Genomic DNA, 16,863 nt, shown 5'->3' with positions numbered 1-16,863 from the left:
CAGCCTGCCCTTGGCAGACATCAGTGAACACGGCGGAGGGCTGGGCTGCAATCCTGCCCCTTGGTCTTGCCTCTGCAAGGCTCTCCACAACACGCAATCAGCCAAAGGCCCCGCCGAAAGCAGGGAGAGGAGCCAAAACAGCTCCGACCAGGAAAGGACGTGTGGCAGCTCCAAGGCATGGAGCTTGCGGCGTGGAAAGAGCCCGTTGCTGCAGCTGCCCGGCCAACGTGCTGCTTCCCAGAGGCCATTGTGGGCAGCCACAGCGGTAGACTTGGGAGCATCACTCCAGGGTCCTCTTGCTGGCACAGTGGGGACAGCAGTGGACTCAGGTTTGGTGGCATGTGACGGGGGGTGGTGGTGTACATGATTTGGGCTTTGCAGAGACAGGACCTGCTTTTCCTGAGTCACTGAACTGAGATTGGGTGTGTGGCCATCCCAACTGGGACTTCTGTCCCAGCACAGGGAAGCTCTTGTTGACTTAGGTGGCCCAGGACAGGCCCAACCCAAGCTGGTTGCTAGCTTGACGTTGCCCACATCTACTCCAGAACAAGTGATGATAGACTGGAAGCCCTCTGCACCGTGCTCTGGGCAGCAGAAGGATCTGTCCCAAAGGAAAGTGGGTTTGTGCACGAACATGGGCACTCGAGACAGGCTTGGAGGGTCGATCTGCACCTTCTCCAGGGCAAAGGGATGTCCTCAGTCCCTCAGCCAGCTGCAGACCCCAACACACCTCCCACCTCCAGCATCCCCTGCAGGTCAATCCGGGCTGACCTCCCCTCCCCATGGCTGGTTTAACACCCTCCCAGGGTTTGGGACTCCATCAGCTCTCCCAGTCTAGCTGTGATTCTCCCTGCTGCTGCCACCACGTTGGTGCTGGTCGCTGGCCATTCAGCAGTACCCTACCATGAGCTAGCAGAGGTGCAAACACGCACATCCCATCCTGCCCCCACTGCCCAGGCTACAAAACCAGCAGGGTTTGGGGCTCCGGGAAACTCGCCTTCTCCCTCTATTGGGGTAAAGCAGCATCACGTTGACCCATTGACATCATTTTTGACTGTTTAAACTCCCAGGCGCTAATTAATGAGACTCTAAGAAACGACTACAGCGCACAACATCAGAGGTGGCCCCACCGCCACGGAGCAGATGGGGACGTAGCTGAGCACGAGAGGCTGAGCAGGGCCAGGGCTTCATGGGGTCATCAGGAGGTGCGTGAGGACGTGGTGGAAGGGGTACGGGGAGGCGAGGGGCGAGGAAGGGCTCTGGGCAGCCCCCGGGGTGGACTCGTCCTGCCCCTCGCCCCGCGCCGAGGCTGCGCCGGAGGCTCCAGCTCAGGGTGGGGGCAAGGCAGAAATGACACAGCCTGGCCATTTCCACAAGACCAGCTTTAATATCAGTCATGAGAACGAGGAGAAAGCACAGATTCCATTAACGGGAAAAAAAAAATAAATAAATTTAAAAAAATTAAAATAAAATAAAATTTAAAAATTAAAAAAAAAAAATAATAAAGAAACCCACCGCCCCGTGCCCACCCGCCGCAGACGGACTATCCAGGCACCGCAGACGGAGGAGCGTGACACAGCAGCCGGGGGGGGAGGGACACGTTCCACCGAGAGCCACCGGTCCGGCCCCTCTCCAGGGATGCTCACCTTGGGGTGACTGGTAGCGCTGAGGAGCCCCGGCGGTGGCCCGGCCTCGGGGGACCCGGCTTAGCTTAAGATTCATCACAGACTGACACGAAGGACAAGAACGTAAGAAGAATCCAAGAGCTGCGACTTTTTGTTTCTTTATTCTAATTCAGCCTACGACGTTAGTAATGGTGATTTCAGGGGATGGCTGGGCCCGCGAGTTCCTTCTTGTAGTGAAAATCAGAGACTGTAAAGAGGAACAGAGCTTATAAAGACAGATAGGAATATATTGCCATAAAAAGAACTGGCATGCAAGTGCTTTATACATTTGGCAGTATGTGAACTGGCGGGGCTTCGGTTTTGTTTTTGGTGGTGGTGGTGGTGGTGGCGTCTTTGTTTTGTACAGTTCAAAAATGAGCTGCTGCCTTCACATCTTGAAGACAACCCCCCCACAGGAAAGGACAACACAAGTCAAGTCCAAGGCGCCTCTCGCTTGGTTTTGGCAGAGTATATATATAATATATATATTTATTTTTTTAATGCATAGCGATTTTCTTCCTTTTTTTTTTTTAAATATTTTTTTAACTTTTTTGTTTTTGTTTTGTTTTTTTTTGTTTGTTTGTATTTTGTTTTTTTTGTTTTTTGCCCCCGTTGCAAACCTGAGCTCGGTCCCTGCTTTCCTGTGCAGTTTTCCTTCCTTAGGTGTTGGCACTGTGGAGCGGTCGGATGGTGTCAGCAGGCGATCTCCTCCAGCGTTCCCAGGGTGGCCTGCAGCGGCACGTTCACAGTGTGGCTGATGGTTTCCGAATGATTTGGCATGGGGTCGCAAGTGCTCTGCGGACGGAGAGCGGGGGACAGGGTTACCCCGGGGCCGACGGATGCTCCCTGTCCCTCCCCAACCGCTATCTCCTTTCTTTGGCCGTGCCATAGCATCAATCCTTTGGAAATAACTCAAGCCGGGGTCGAACGCTGCGTCCGTATGGAGCGACTTCGCCTGCCTACGGAGCCGACCGCAGGGAAATTTCCTCCTCTCTCCCAAAGGGGCTCCTTACCACGTTTTCATCATGGCTCCCTTCCTCTTCCTCCTTTCCGAGTAGGTCTAATAATTTCTCCTTGATCAGCTGCAAAAGAGGGAGGTTGGGTTAAAGGTGGGGAGGACCAGGCGAGACCGTCCGCGTGGGCATCCAGGAGGCACGGGGCAACCTCACCCAACGGGTCCGCAGCCCCAGGAGATGCGCTGGGTTTGGAGGACACCCTACGAAGGATATGGAGAAGATGACAACCTTTCCAAGAAAATCACCCTGTGTGTCCCAACTGAACTCTTCGCGTGGGAAAAAAAAAACCCAACAACCAACCCAAACCTCAATTTTTAAAATATTTTTGGGGGTTTATTGAAAAACGTCAGCGACGTGAGTGCTGTTTCCCTTCACAGCCACGTTATTTCCTTGGCAGCCACTGCTGCTGAAGAATGTATTTTCAAGGGAAAGCCCAGAAAGGTTGAAAAGTGAGTGTTTTTCTGAAAAATGTCCACTGGGGGAAAAGAAAAAAAAAAAAAAAAAAGCAAGCTAAAAATGTGAAAAATTGGGTCAGTTCCTAAGGAAGCGAGGTGGATGCTGCCTGGCATGGAGAGACGCGTGGGGGGGATTTGGGACCCCGACGAGCCCAGGAGCACAACTCTGCCCCGGGGCAGGACCAAGAGGAGGACTGCACTGAGCACACGATGCAAAAACCCCCATCTCTATGATCAGTATTTCATCAGATTTTGGTTAAGCCACCGGGAAAGAATAGTCGTAGCCATTTGTTGGTAATCTCAAAGAGTTTACAAATGCTTTGGTTGAAAACACAATTGAGTTTTAGGAGCGCTGAACCCCGCCCCGATGAAACCCTGAGCAGATTAGATCAACCATGTAGATTAGGCATCTTTTAAGACTTTTTATTCCTTTTCTCCCTGTCTGGTGCGGGTTAAATATCTGTCACGGGTGACCATGAAGATGACCCCTGCATAGGGCACAGCTGGGTGAACCCGCTGGTGCATCCCCAGGCAGCATCTCCAAGGAGACAGGATGCTCTCTTAAGCCATGCTTGCCCAAAAAGGAGAAAAAAGTAAAAAAAAAACAAAACAAACAACCACCAAACAAAAAAAAACCCCAACAAAACAGCAAGAGGAAACTATTTGCCAAGTTTTATAAGCAGATGTCAAACAACGGAGTAAAACAGAGAAGAAAAAGCCAAACTTCGCGAGGTTTCTTATTACCCTTCCTATGAAAGAACCCCAAGAAAAGCCGGGAATAGGCGATTTTAATGAAATATCGTGTGCGCTCAGCCTCGGATATAAACTGAGGCGCAGGGTTTGTTTGCGCTCCGAAGCCATTACGTGCTTTACGCCTGTAATTTCCAATATATTTTAGTGCGGGATAATGCCACCAAGTGCTAACAGCCGCCCAGAAGGGACTGTGACGGGGAGTGACTGTCTTAAAACGTAAAGCCAGCATCCCCGCTTTAATAACATTAAGAGGGTTTTGGAGATGCCCCAGCGAGCTCGGAGCAGAGACCGTGGTTGCCCGACATCCCTGCGCACCCACCGGGCTCGGCAGACGTTAACGTGACAGCCACGGACGATCCCCGACTGCAATATCCCATGGGATTAAAAATCCCCGGTCCCACGGGGCTGAGACGGAGCTAGGAGAGCGCTGGGCTACGCAGGTTTCAAATCCTGCTTGTTTGGGTGCAGGGGAGCCAAAGCCGTCACGTTAAAATCCGCGGGCAACAAGCGGATAAGGTGAATTAGGAGGAGGCACCTTCCCAGGGACACGGGCAAAGGACCTTGGGCTGAGATGTGCCAAAACCGCCCGTCTCCACCGGTGTTTGCATCCTCCTCGAAACTATCCCAAGCCATAAACTTGTTCTTTCCGGCTATAAAACAGGATATGTGCTGGCACGTTTGGGTCCCTGGGGTCATCTTGGTGTGAAGAGGTGGCTCCCTCGGTGGCTCGCAGCCAGCCGCAGCCCCTCTCCCTGCCTCAGTTTCCCCTTTTATGCACAAAAATCACGAGCCCGACCCTCGACGCGAAGCCTTCTGCGATGCGGCCATGAAGACCGGGAAGGAAAACCAACGGCTGGTGGGGAGGCTGCTCCAGGGAGGGTTATTTTGGACCGTTTGAGATGAAAAACGGGGTGGAAAAAGGTCCCAATGGCAGGAGGGTGCAGCCAGCGGCCGGAATCCGCCTCTGCGCTTGTGGGGGCAGCGGCGGAGGATGATGGAGGGACGATGCCCGCGGGCAAGCCGGGACAGCACGGGATCGCCGGCCGAGGGCTGTGTCGGCACCGCGGCACAGAAAAGCCCAAATTTCCCAGGAGCTGCTGGGCTGAGGCATCAGCGTTCAGCGGGGGAAGCTCGCTTAGGCAAAAAGAGATTAAAAATACAGAATGGTCGTGACTGCTGCTGGAGGGCGGGAGGAGGGAGGGCTGCCAAAAAGCAACGTCTCCTCCGGACTGCTTATTGCACTAATTCCCATTAAAAAGGCCATGCACTTTTCTCTGGAGCAGCTGCTCTGGGCCACCGCGGAGCCACGGGACCACGCTGGAGCTCGTCTGGGTGCTTCCCAGAAAGCTCCTCGCTCCAGGGCTGCTGGCAGAGCTGCAGACAGCGGATAACAGGGAGTGGGGTTTTTCCACCTCCCCGGCGGTGGTACGAGGTCTGGCCTCGCTGCTTCTCCCGCCGGACTGCTGGACTGGGACTCGGGCCCTAATTAAAGGAGCTTTGATGGGAATCACACAGAATGACAGACTGGTCAGGGCTGGAAGGGCCCTCTGGAGCCCCCCCAGTGCCACCCCCCGCCAGAGCAGGGGCACCTCCAGCAGTGGCACAGGACACCTCCAGGCGGGTTTGGAATGGCTCCAGAGGGGGAGACTCCCCCCTCTCTGGGCAGCTGTGCCAGTGCTCTGCCGCCCGCACAGGAGAGAAGTCCCTCCTCAGGTGCAGATGGAACTTCCTCTGCTCCAGTTTGTGCCCGTTCCCTCTTGTCCCGTCACTGGGCACCACTGAACACAGACTGTTCCCACCCCCCGGCACCCGCCCTTTGGGGATTGATAAGCGTTGATAAGATCCCCCCTCAGTCTTCTCAGACTGCAAAGCCCCACGTCCCTCAGCCTGTCCTCATCAGAGAGATGCTCCACTCCCCTCATCATCTCCGCAGCCCTTTGCTGGACCCTCTCCAGCAGTTCCCTGTCCCTCTTGACCCGGAGAGCCCTGAACTGGACACAGTGCTCCAGATGTGGCCTCCCCAGGGCAGAGCAGAGGGGGAGGATGACCTCCCTCGCCCTGCTGGCCACGCTCTGCTTGATGCCCCCCAGAAGGTGATAACGGTGTGCTACTGGGGATGGGGACAGGAGGGTACAGCAGCCAGCACCCCGGAGCCACCGCACCTCGGGTAGGGGGAGACCCAGGGTGGGAAGCAGCCCGGCCACACAAAGGTGGTGCTTAATTAGCCCAAGCGAGAAGGAAAGCTCGTTAGCAGAAGCAGGGTGCCAAGCGGAGCTGGCCATGCCATGCCACGGCTGCGTGCCAGCCCACCCCCCGGCTGCCGCAGTGACCTCCGCACCACGCCGCATAACCGCGACCGACTCCATAGCACTACTGTAGAGCACTCATCGTAATAGTATCATTAATTAACATTAATAATCCACGCGGGCACATTGAGGGTGGAGGGTCCTGGTCCACAATCACCCCAGCTTGGCAAACCCCCACCCCGCCAGAGGGATCAGGCCAAGGGGGAGGGTCTTACCTCGTATATATAATCGAAGAGCTCTAGTATAGTGAGGATGCTAGCACCGATAAATAGCCCCATCTGGCCTCCAATGTCACCTAGGAGAGAGAACAACACGCAGGTGGCTTTTACCCCCCGGGGTAAACGCTCTCAGAGGCACCCGTGCCACCGTGCTGCAGCTGCCCTGGGTGCTGCTGTCCCCAAAGAGCGGGGAAACGCCTCACCCCTCCCAAAAACACCAACGGCTCTAACAGCATGAAAAGCATCCCGAGAAGGACGATGCCGGCCACCCAAAGAATTTCTCCTGCTAACGAGGCCCTCGGCTGGGAACCTAACGAGGGCGTGATATCGCACGCTGGCATCCAAGGCAGCCATCTGTCAGATCTTCAGGCTTCAGCCCAGGAATCCCAAAGCCCAATTCCCAAACCGGGCGGGGGGAAGGAGCAAGATGCTGGAGAAGAATTAGGTGATGTCCCCTGGTGCCAAGAAAAAAAACCAACCCAAACCTGCCAAAGAGAGGCAGGGGAGAGAGAAGATGGCCCGCTTTTTTGGGGGGGAGCATCTCAAGGCTGTCCCTGCTCAAGTCCTACAGTCCTCCAGGGCTGGGGAAGGGCTGTGGAGGAGGCACCGCGGGGAGAGGAGACTCCCAGGGATCTGCTGGGAAGGTCAGTCCTGCCGTGAGACGCTGTGCTATGCCGAACCGTGTGCTTCAGGGAAGACAATTCTCATGGAATTTGCTGCAGAACACCCACGGTTCAATTGCGTTGCTCCCCAGAGTGAAGGCACCCATGGGTGGAGGAGCTACCAGGACCTTTGCTGTGAGTGTCCATGAGACAGAGGCAGAAGAAAGAGAGGAAAAAAGGTGCTTTTGGGCAAAGTGCTGGTTCAAAAGAGGCTGAGGACCGGGGAGAGATGAGACTCTGCCCAAAGCACTGGGGAACCCAGATCAGGTGCAGATGGGGTCATGGCATGTATATTTAGCAGAGCTACCACCACGGGGTGACATGGGGACACCCAAAAGGACATGGGGTGCTCTGCTCCCTGCAGTGTTCCCCCTCCCGGGACAGGCTTGCAGCGTCTGGCCCCACGGGATGGCCCGGCTCCGGCTTTCAACTGAAGGTGCCGATTGCTCCCTGCATCCCAGGAGGGATTTGGGGACTGGGGGTGGCACACGACGGGACTGAGTGTGGGCACAGAGCGTGCTTGCTTCTCCTGACCAAACACTTCCACCCCCAAGTCCCAACAGGTCCCAAGCACCCAAATCTGTAGCTGGTACCCACAAAGCTTGACCCTGTCTGAAGCTGAGCAACCCAACAACTCCTCCACCTTCTCCATCAAGCTGTGGGGCACAACCCAAAGGCAAAGAGGAGGGTCCCGGCTGGCAAGGAGGATGGATTTGAAGCATGTAAGAGGTGATGGGTGGATGGTTTTAAGAGCTGTCCTCCACACACTACCCTTCCAGTGTTGGGGGGCACCACAGAGACCATCCATCACCCGCTCAGCCCCGGGACTTCCAAATAAAAGGGCTGTGGCAGCAAGCTGAGATGGAGCAGCTCATATCAACCTTTCACGGGTGGCACGTGGCCTAGCTGTGGTCCCTGGGACGTTCCCCAGCTTGCTGTCAGAAGGAAAACGGAAAGCTGGCTGGATCTTGCTGGGATTTCATGGCAAGGCACATAACCCGTGCACCCACTTGTGGCACCTGTCTGTCCCATAAGCACACACGGACTCCAAAACGCACCCCCGATCTCTCCTTACCAAGTAAGGCTGCCACTTCGTAGGCTTTCTTCTGTTCAATCGTCTCATAGTTGAGTGCTTCGAAAAATATGTCCAGCACAAGAATATTCTCTCTGTAGAAAGAGGACAAGAGCATCAGCCCATCAGCCACTAGTGGCCTTGTGTGCTTTGGGGTAAGAAAAAAAGTGGGACTTCGGGGCTTTAGTCCCCTCCCTGTCCTGACTGTTCTCCCTCTGGGGTTCTCAGCAACCCACAGACACTTTGGACGACCTGGAGACCTGGAGACCACATAGGGCACCGATAGGACTCCAACAGCCTTAGAAAATGTTCTTCCAAGACCTCTCAGGATCTGAGCTCTGGATCTCCCTTTGACAATAACAGCAGGAGTCCAAAGGATGATTCATACGGAACAAATCTTGCTGCCTCCACAAGGCAATAATGTGCCCAACACTGGGAGAGGTCCAAGACAGCAGCTGCCTGAGGTCCGCAGCCCAGACTCAAGTAGAGAGTAGCCACATCTCAGACAGGGCCAGCAAGACTGGGCTTCCTTGTCAAAATAAGAGGAGGTTTTGCACTTTTTTTTGGTGGCAATGGGGTATGTTCATGGAGACAAAGCCAGGGGAGGACTACGCAGTTGTCCTGAAATACGTCTACTGAGATGAAAGCAACCTACACCTCATCTCTTCAAGGGTTTCACCCTAACCCTCCCTGGAGGACATCTCTGTTCAGCAACAGAGGCACTGGCAAGGTCGGGTCTTACCACGGGCTGGTTTAAACTGCCAACATGGTTTTATAGACACTTTCACCCCATAAAGCAAAGGAGATCTGTTTTCTGCCAACACTCACGAGATATATTTTTCCGACTTGTTGAACTTCTTCTCCAGGTACTTGGCTGAAGTCTTGCTGGGGATCTTGACCATGGAGAGCTCTTTGTTGTACCTGGTCAGGTTACAGGGTGTCCTGCAGATGCAGTAATTGCTGTCCTTTTCGGCCAGCAAACCTGGAGAGGGTCACAGGGTCAGATCTCATGGAGGCAGGGACACACAGCAGATGTGGGAGCAGACGTCGTGCCACCCAGAGAGAGGCCAAAGAGTCACATCTCAGAGGAGCTGTAGGAAACCCGGTCCTGGCCATTTCTCTCCCCCTTCATTGCAGGGCCACCCCCACCATCTTGGAGAGAGGCCTTCTGCTGAAGGCTACACTCTGTTACCAGCATCTTCTCATGGAACATGTGGTGACCGAGTCTCCTAAATCCAAACCTAGAAGGGGTCTCTACCTCCCAAACCCAGCCCCAGAGGTGCTCCCCTCCCACATATCCTGGGGGGCCCATTATCCCGATGGTTTCTGCACTGATGGGAGTCCCATGCCCCATGCAGAACCAGAAGAAGCTTTATCCCAGGGTGCACGCAGCCCTCCCCAACAAGTTGGGTCTCATCAAAACCCGTCGCTGGGTTGCAGCTGCTCTGGATCACCCAAGTCCTGTCAGCCAAGGGGATGCCGGCTGCTGGAGGACTCTCCAGCTTGGGACACCCGTGGGACACGGGAATATCTTCTGGTACTCACCGAGCGCAGGCTCTGCGCATTCCTTATACTGCTCCGGGGTACAGAAGGGAGCATCCCCTGCATGGAAAGGACACATCCATCAGTGGGTATCAGCCACCGCTGCTGCAAGGGAGCCGGGGGCTGCTGTGCTCTCCATGGGGACCACAAGGACCTCCCTTTAGCCAAGTCAACCCAGGTGGGGGATGGGCAGCATCTCACAGCATCACAGCATGGTCAGGGCTGGAAGGGCTCTCTGGAGCCCCCCCAGTGCCACCCCCCGCCAGAGCAGGGGCACCTCCAGCAGTGGCACAGGACACCTCCAGGCGGGTTTGGAATGGCTCCAGAGGGGGAGACTCCCCCCCTCTCTGGGCAGCTGTGCCAGTGCTCTGCCCCCGCACAGGAGAGAAGTCCCTCCTCAGGTGCAGATGGAACTTCCTCTGCTCCAGTTTGTGCCCGTTCCCTCTTGTCCCGTCACTGGGCACCACTGAACACAGACTGTTCCCACCCCCCGGCACCCTCCCTTTGGGGATTGATAAGCGTTGATAAGATCCCCCCTCAGCCTTCTCTTCTCCAGACTAAAGAGACCCAATTCCCTCAGCATCTCCCCCACCTCTGCCTCCCGCGGGAGCCTTTCCTTGCAAACCGAGGAGGGGCCGCTGGAAACACCACCCGGGGCTGTCAACTGGGGCTAAATAAGGGGAAATCAGACCCATCCCCCTCTGCCGTGTCCTGCCCCTATTTCAGGTCCTTTTGCAGAGGCTGTTAGCACCCTTCTTTCCTTAGGGAAAGGTATTCCCAGCTCCTTTAATCCCCACTCCCCTTCCAGCTCGTTAACCCCTAATGATGTGGGTCGGGTGGAGGGCGGGGGTCCCTGTTCCCCTCCACCCCCGGCACACTGACCTGGCATGTGAACCATTTTGCAGTTGCAGTTTTCCACAATATAGCGGGTCTCGCAGTCGATCCTGCAAGCCGTGATACTGTAAACGGGAAAGAAGTCTAAGCCCATATCCGACGAGCGACATTCACCCCACGGCGGAGGCAGGTACGTCAGCTGCAAGAGAGGGAGGAGCGGGGCGTCAGGGGACGCTGGGGGACCGGCAGCGAGAAGCGGGGCACAGCATCTCCCTCCCTCCTTGGGCTGCGAGCCCCCCCTCCCTCCCCCCCCAGCACAATTTTAACGCTGGTTTTTAAGGAAGGGACCAAACGGTGCTGTTGCAAGGGGAGGTCGCAGCATGACTTTCGCCGAGTGAGAGTCTTTAGCGAGCTCTCCCGCTCCAGAGCTGCTCTGTCGCATCCCTCCAAGCCGGCAGAGCCGCGGCAGGATGGTGCCTTGGAGACCTGCAGCACCAGAGGGTCTCCAAGACCAGCTCTGTGGTCCGCACCACCGGGAAAATCCTGGAGAGATGGACCTGCAAATCGTCTCCGACTTTGGTGAGAGCAAACCTGGGGTCGTTGGCACCGCTGTACCAACAGATCCCATCTCCGGCTTACTCCGACCTCTGAACTGCACCGCTCTGTGCCACTCATGGGGACAACGCAGAAAGCGCTGGTGATGTTGAGGAGCGGAAAGGGGTGGCGGTGCCATCCTGGCAATGGCCATGATTGCTCTGGTGTCAGCAAAGCCGCCCCATTTGCACCCTTCCCTTCTTCAGGCACTTTTCTCGTCGATGAAAAACGCGGCAGATCACAACCCTCAGAGAGGGCAGGGGACTTGGGAAGCACATGGGAAGGGCCAACAACAGCTCCGCAACTAGAGATTACTGCAGAAGGTGAAGAATGCCATGGAAAGGGCGTACGGGTGCCAGGAGGAGCCTCCAAACCTTCACGCTCCCCATGGTGGGATGGCTCTGCTCCGAGCGGTGCCGCCGTGGGAGCCGGTGCCAGGCTGCAGAGCAGTACCTCGCCGCAGCCTCGGGGAAGGCAGATAAGTCAATCGTGTACTTTTCCAAACACCCGTGCACAGGGAGAGAGCCCGGTGGAGATAGATACCACGTTATCCGCTCTCCTGGCACCCCCACGGTGATGGAAACTGTCTTCTTCTCCCCCGTTCGCACACCACCTCGCGCAAGGCTCATAAGTTGCTCCACTCAGCGCTAGCGCAAGGCAAAGCCTTCTGCCGTTACCACTTTATTTAACACAAATGCACAGATAAGATAAGCAGGACTCCACGACCCACCACAGAAACCTTAATTCAGAGCCCGGAACGTGCTGGAGGAAATAAAGTCACTCTCCGGCCCCCACGGCCAAATCTACCTTGTTCCTCTTCTGTCTGCAGCTTGGCAGCCTTTCCCGTTTCTCTTTATCTTTGCTAAATGCTCTGCGCCGCTCTTTGCCGGAGAGCAGAAAATAGCAGTCCCCCAACCCCTCCTTCTTTGTGTTTTAAAGCAGCGTCCAATTTGCTGCGCTTTGCTCCAAACACAGAACGTTTTGTGCTGGCAAAGCCTGCTGGCTGAACAAAAACACGCCTTTAAAAATTGTAGTAACATTAATCACAGCCTAAAATAAATAAGTAAACATATGGACGATGGACTATGAGCCCAGGACCTAGCGGCAAGGCTTTACGGTGCTTGGTTTGGATTTCTTCCGGAGACACGTGGGAAAAGGAGGAGAAAAGAGATGACCCACGAAATGGAGGGAGATGCTGTTGGGTAAATAACGACCTCATCGATCCTTCAGGCACGGACCTGGGGTAACTCTGACAAAACTACCAGGGTGTGAGCTGTTTGGAGCCAACGCTCTGCTCTAGCTCTGCCCCATGAGATGTCCTGTGGGAAGAGAGCTCCAACCCTCCAAAGCACCCTGCGAAAAGACGTTCACCTTGTGCACCAGCTTGCAGGACTGGGGCGCTGGTGGAACTCCCCGTGGTTTTGACTTATGAACCACTCAGACGTTAGAAACCCATATTGGGCTTAAATTGCAGCCAGGAGGAGAAAGATGAGACATTAGGAAGAACGTGTCTTGTGGTGAGGACAGTTGGGTATGGCAACAGTCTGCCTTGGAGTGGCACGAAACCTGGAAGCTGAAGGAGAGTTTGGGGAAGGACGCCAGGCTTCAGAGGGGGATCCTGCCCTCTGGGGCTGGACAAGCTCTCAGTTCAGCCAAGCCAAAGTAATTCCTTCCCTAGTAACAACTTTGCTGTGAATAGTTCCCATCCAGGAATCCAGAGGTGCTTTGTTTATTCCAGCACTTGGCTTGCCGCATCTACGGGCACTACACTGGTTCCCAGTTATTTCTGTCTCTAGCAGGCTGAGGTAGGCTTTATGGGACCAACTGGAACCACGGACACAGCATACCCATCTTCTAGATGAGCCACAGGTCCTCCCCATGATGAGATGGTCATTCAAGGTCTTCCTTTGCATGACCCCAAGGACAGAGCTGAGAAAAGCTCAGACCTGCCTGCGGGTGAAGGGGGTCTCCAACGTGATGGTGAAGCCTTCTTTGGCTCTGAATCCCCCACCAGCCAGGGATGGAGGGAATCACCAACTTCCTTCCCTGGCTCCAGCGGGCACCAACCCTCCTTTCAAGCGCTGATGAGACACTAAACTTTGCCGTGACGTTCATCTGCGCGGTCTGCTCAGCGCCTCCGCATCCTGAAGAAGAGGAGGCTGAGGGGAGACCTTATCACCCTCTACAACTACCTGGGAGGAGGGTGTAGAGAGGTGGGGATGACCTCTTCTCCCTGGTGACAAGTGATAGGACGAGAGGAAATGGGTTCAAGTTATGTCAGATGACGTTTAGATTGGATATTAGGAAACATTTTTTCACTGGAAGGGTTATCAAACCTTGGAATAGGCTGCCCAGGGAGGGGGTGGATTCGCCATCCCTGGAGGTGTTTTAAAAAAAGGGTAGAGGTGGTACTTGGGGACAGGGTTTTTGTCAGGGCAGGGTAATGGTTGGACCTGATGATCTTAAAGGTCCCTTCCAACCTCAGCGATTCTATGACTCTATGGTGTGCACACGCAAAGAGAGGACGCCACGACTGCCGGAGTCAGCGTCACCCATGGGTGGCCGGGCTGCTCGCGGTGGGATGCGAGCTCCGGCGTTCCCCAAATCCGCCTCGATCCAGGCTGCTGCTCAAGCTGCTTTGAAAAGCAACAGCGGGGAGAGGCGTTGGGCTGCCTGGAGCGACGCGCGCCCATCTCTGCGCTCAGCGGGTCCCATCTGAAGAGCAGACAATATCCACAACGGGTGCGAAGAGGCAGAAGGTGATGGAAGGATCCCATCTGCGGGGACCAGCTGAGGCATTAAGGGGAAACCAAAATTTAAAAATAGCGGTTCCCAGTAATTTCGGCATCCTCCAAGAAACAGTCCGGGCTCTGAATGGGATGGTTTTGAGAGTCAGCAAAGCAGCACCTTGGAATGAAAATATCAAGAGCGTCTCTGTGACAATAGCAAAGTGCTGTTTGAAGGGGATCTTTTCTCATTTGCTTTACACTTGCAATATAATAGAGTACCAGATGCCATCATTTAGTCATCCGCGGTGGAGAAAGGGGCCCATATGTTGCACGTTGTACGATAAAGGAGAATAAATAATCGCGGTCTCAGATGGTATCAGCTCTCTCCCCAGCACAGCTACACACAAATCTTTTAAGCCCCTTAAATTTTATTCTGAATGTAGGTGACGGGATCGGAAAACGACGGAGTCGCGATCAGATATTTTAGCTCACGCGCTTTTTTTGCTCAGCCAGCGCTGGGTTTGAGCCACGGTGACTCGTGAACTGGCACCGCACCTGCAGGAGGTGCACGGGCTGAACGACTAATTAAACCCAAAGCAATGCAACTTCATTAACAGAGTTACGGCCCGTTTTGTCGCCGGGGCCACGAGCACCGACTTACCCCCGTACCGCCAAGCAAAGCTGGTTTGCATCTCCGCAAAAGCGTGGCGTCCCTTGGGGATTTGCTGCCACTTTTCTCCGGCTTCCTAAACAGGCAGGAATAGGTGCAACACATCTCCTGTGCCACAGCCAAGACTTCTGCTTTCCCCAATGCTGAATCCCTGATATTTAGGAGCAAAAAAAAAAAAAAACCAAAACAAAACCCTCTTGGTGCATTTAACATGGGTGGAGGGTTTGTGTTTTTTTTTTTTTTTCTCCGCAGTATAAAGGCTTTCCCTGTTTTGGAGAAAAAGCACGTCGTGGCTGAGTCCAACAGGAGACTGCAGGGAAGCTCCAATTTTTACTTTTTAAAGGAAATTTCCCCAGTGAAACTCCCGGCCGTGGAGCAGAGCCCTCTGGGCTGTGACACAGGCACCTCGGTGCCGCCCTGTGCTCTATTAATCCCTACCTCTCACACCTCCGTCTCGAGGGCAGGGATTTCTTGCTGCTGGCTGTGCCTCCAAAAAGAACCCCGAGACGCGGTGGCTGTGACCAAAGCATCTCCCACGCTCAGGGGACCGGCACCGGGAATCCGGGCGCTTCCCGCGCTCCATCGCCGGCTCGGTGGGAAGCAGCACCGCGGCAATTGTTCATTTGAAGTACAACCGGCAAATAAATCTGCGCTTCTTCCTTCTGGGCAAGATTTTAATCTCCCTGGGCTGGCAGGGTTGGACCCTCCCTCCCTCGAGCAAATCAATGCGCTCTTCTCTCTCCAAAGGGCTCATCAAGGGCTATTACCCGGAGCCTCCGTCGTAATTACAGCTTGGAAGATTCGTTGCTTCCCTCACGCTCTGTAATTTGCAATCAGAAGCAAACTCTCCACTGATCAGCAGCCACATACGGCTGCGGGACCTCTCCGGAGGGAGAAGGCGCATCATTAGGGAATAGGGCAACCACATTTCCCAGCTCCTGCCTCAACATCTGAAGGTCATTTGGTCCCAGGAAAGCTCACGTCGCCTTCCCCAGGTGGTTTCGGTGAGCAGGCACTGAATGTCTCAAGTCTCTGATGTAGTCAACTCTTGTCCTGACCTTTTATTTCCAATTATCCCCGAAGGCAGCTGCTCTGCTACGGGCTGCGGTTGGAGCCACAGCAGCATCGCTCGCGGGTACAGGGCAGGACCGCCGGCACCGCTGGGTGGCGTCCTCTCCAACGCTCCCTGTTACCCTTCGAAGAGGAGACTATCCAGCCCCAGAAGAACGCATCAAAGAACCCATCGAAGAACGCACGTTGCAGCGAAAGACTCAAACCGAAGGGCCAAACTCTTCCGCGGGGTTTCCTGCCCTGAGGCGCAATGGAGCAGGATCCCGAGGTTCTTCCTCCGGCCCCCGCAGACCAGCCCCATCCCTGCTCCCGTTGCCTCTTCCCGCCTTGGCACAGGACTCCCCTGCGAGCCCTGGGCTTAACGCGGCGGCGAACCCATCCGTAACAGCGTCCCTCCTTAACCCCCTCCTCGCCGCAACGGGGCTGCGACCTCAAGCAAAGCCTTCACCTCCGAAGCGCTTGGCCCCAGAGAGCTACCCCAGCAGCTGATTTTCAGACGTTTGACACTTGAATTTCCCGCCCGCGATGCTACCGAGGCCGCTGCATCGCCTGGCGGAGCCCGCCGGGGAGCCGAGCCCGCCTCGCCACTCGGCAAACAGGAGCGCACGGGACGGAGCAATCCCGCGGACCGCGGCCACGTCAACAACCGAAACGGGAGAGGCGCTAAGTGGATTTGATTCCTCTCTCCTGCAGCCCCTCCTGGGCGGCGCGCAGCCACACAGAGGTCTCCCCCTCTCGAGAAAATCGCTTTCCCCTCTTCCAGATGATGCTGATTTTGGGGTGGGCGGGAGGGCTCCGGCGCTGGACCGGCGGAGGCTGCCCAAGGATGCTGAGCTGCTCCCCTCCAACCTGCTCCGCTGCCGCCAAGGATGAGCTACTTTTCTTTGAAGCTAGAGGGGGAAAAAAAAAAACATAAAAGCAAAAGGAAAAGCAGAGGTAAAGGCAGCAGGGACAGTTTCTGCCCTCGGTTCCTGCAGGAGAGTGGCACCCAGGTCTAATTTTGCTCCACTGCTGTGGCAACTTTCCGAAGGCACATACCCCTCCCCGGCACCGCGTGGTCACACGCTTATAGAAATTCAGCTTCAGCCTCTAATTGAGGTTGACAAACTTGCGTCCGCACGCTTTCGCAATCATTAATACATATTTCATTAACAAAACGCTTTTAAAATTCTCTTGATCTATTCAGGATTCCGACAATCAGTTACGAACTGGCGGGGGCCAAAAAGAAAAAGGAACAAATTGAGTTGTCTCCTTGAAAGCAGGATGGACCCTGTTTG

General features: G+C 55.1%; 1 protein-coding gene across 1 annotated transcript in view; it reads right to left on the bottom strand.

Moving 5' to 3' along the window:
* Positions 1-1,894: 1,894 nt before the first annotated feature.
* Positions 1,895-16,863, bottom strand: part of LOC309681328 (acid-sensing ion channel 2) — a 534,050-nt gene continuing 519,081 nt past the window's right edge. The window contains exons 4-10 of the mRNA XM_082495178.1: positions 10,571-10,721; positions 9,692-9,748; positions 8,975-9,128; positions 8,150-8,241; positions 6,410-6,489; positions 2,678-2,746; positions 1,895-2,459 (exon numbers count right to left, since the gene is read on the bottom strand). Coding sequence (XP_082351304.1) covers positions 2,358-2,459; positions 2,678-2,746; positions 6,410-6,489; positions 8,150-8,241; positions 8,975-9,128; positions 9,692-9,748; positions 10,571-10,721 — 705 coding nt within the window. The 3' untranslated portion in view covers positions 1,895-2,357. The remainder of the gene's footprint in view (positions 2,460-2,677; positions 2,747-6,409; positions 6,490-8,149; positions 8,242-8,974; positions 9,129-9,691; positions 9,749-10,570; positions 10,722-16,863) is intronic.

Source organism: Vanellus vanellus, assembly GCF_965231255.1.
Source record: "Vanellus vanellus genome assembly, chromosome: 24".
Lineage (NCBI taxonomy): Eukaryota > Metazoa > Chordata > Aves > Charadriiformes > Charadriidae > Vanellus > Vanellus vanellus.
The sequence above is the reverse complement of the archived record's forward strand: the minus strand, read 5'-3'. Positions and strand labels throughout refer to the sequence as shown.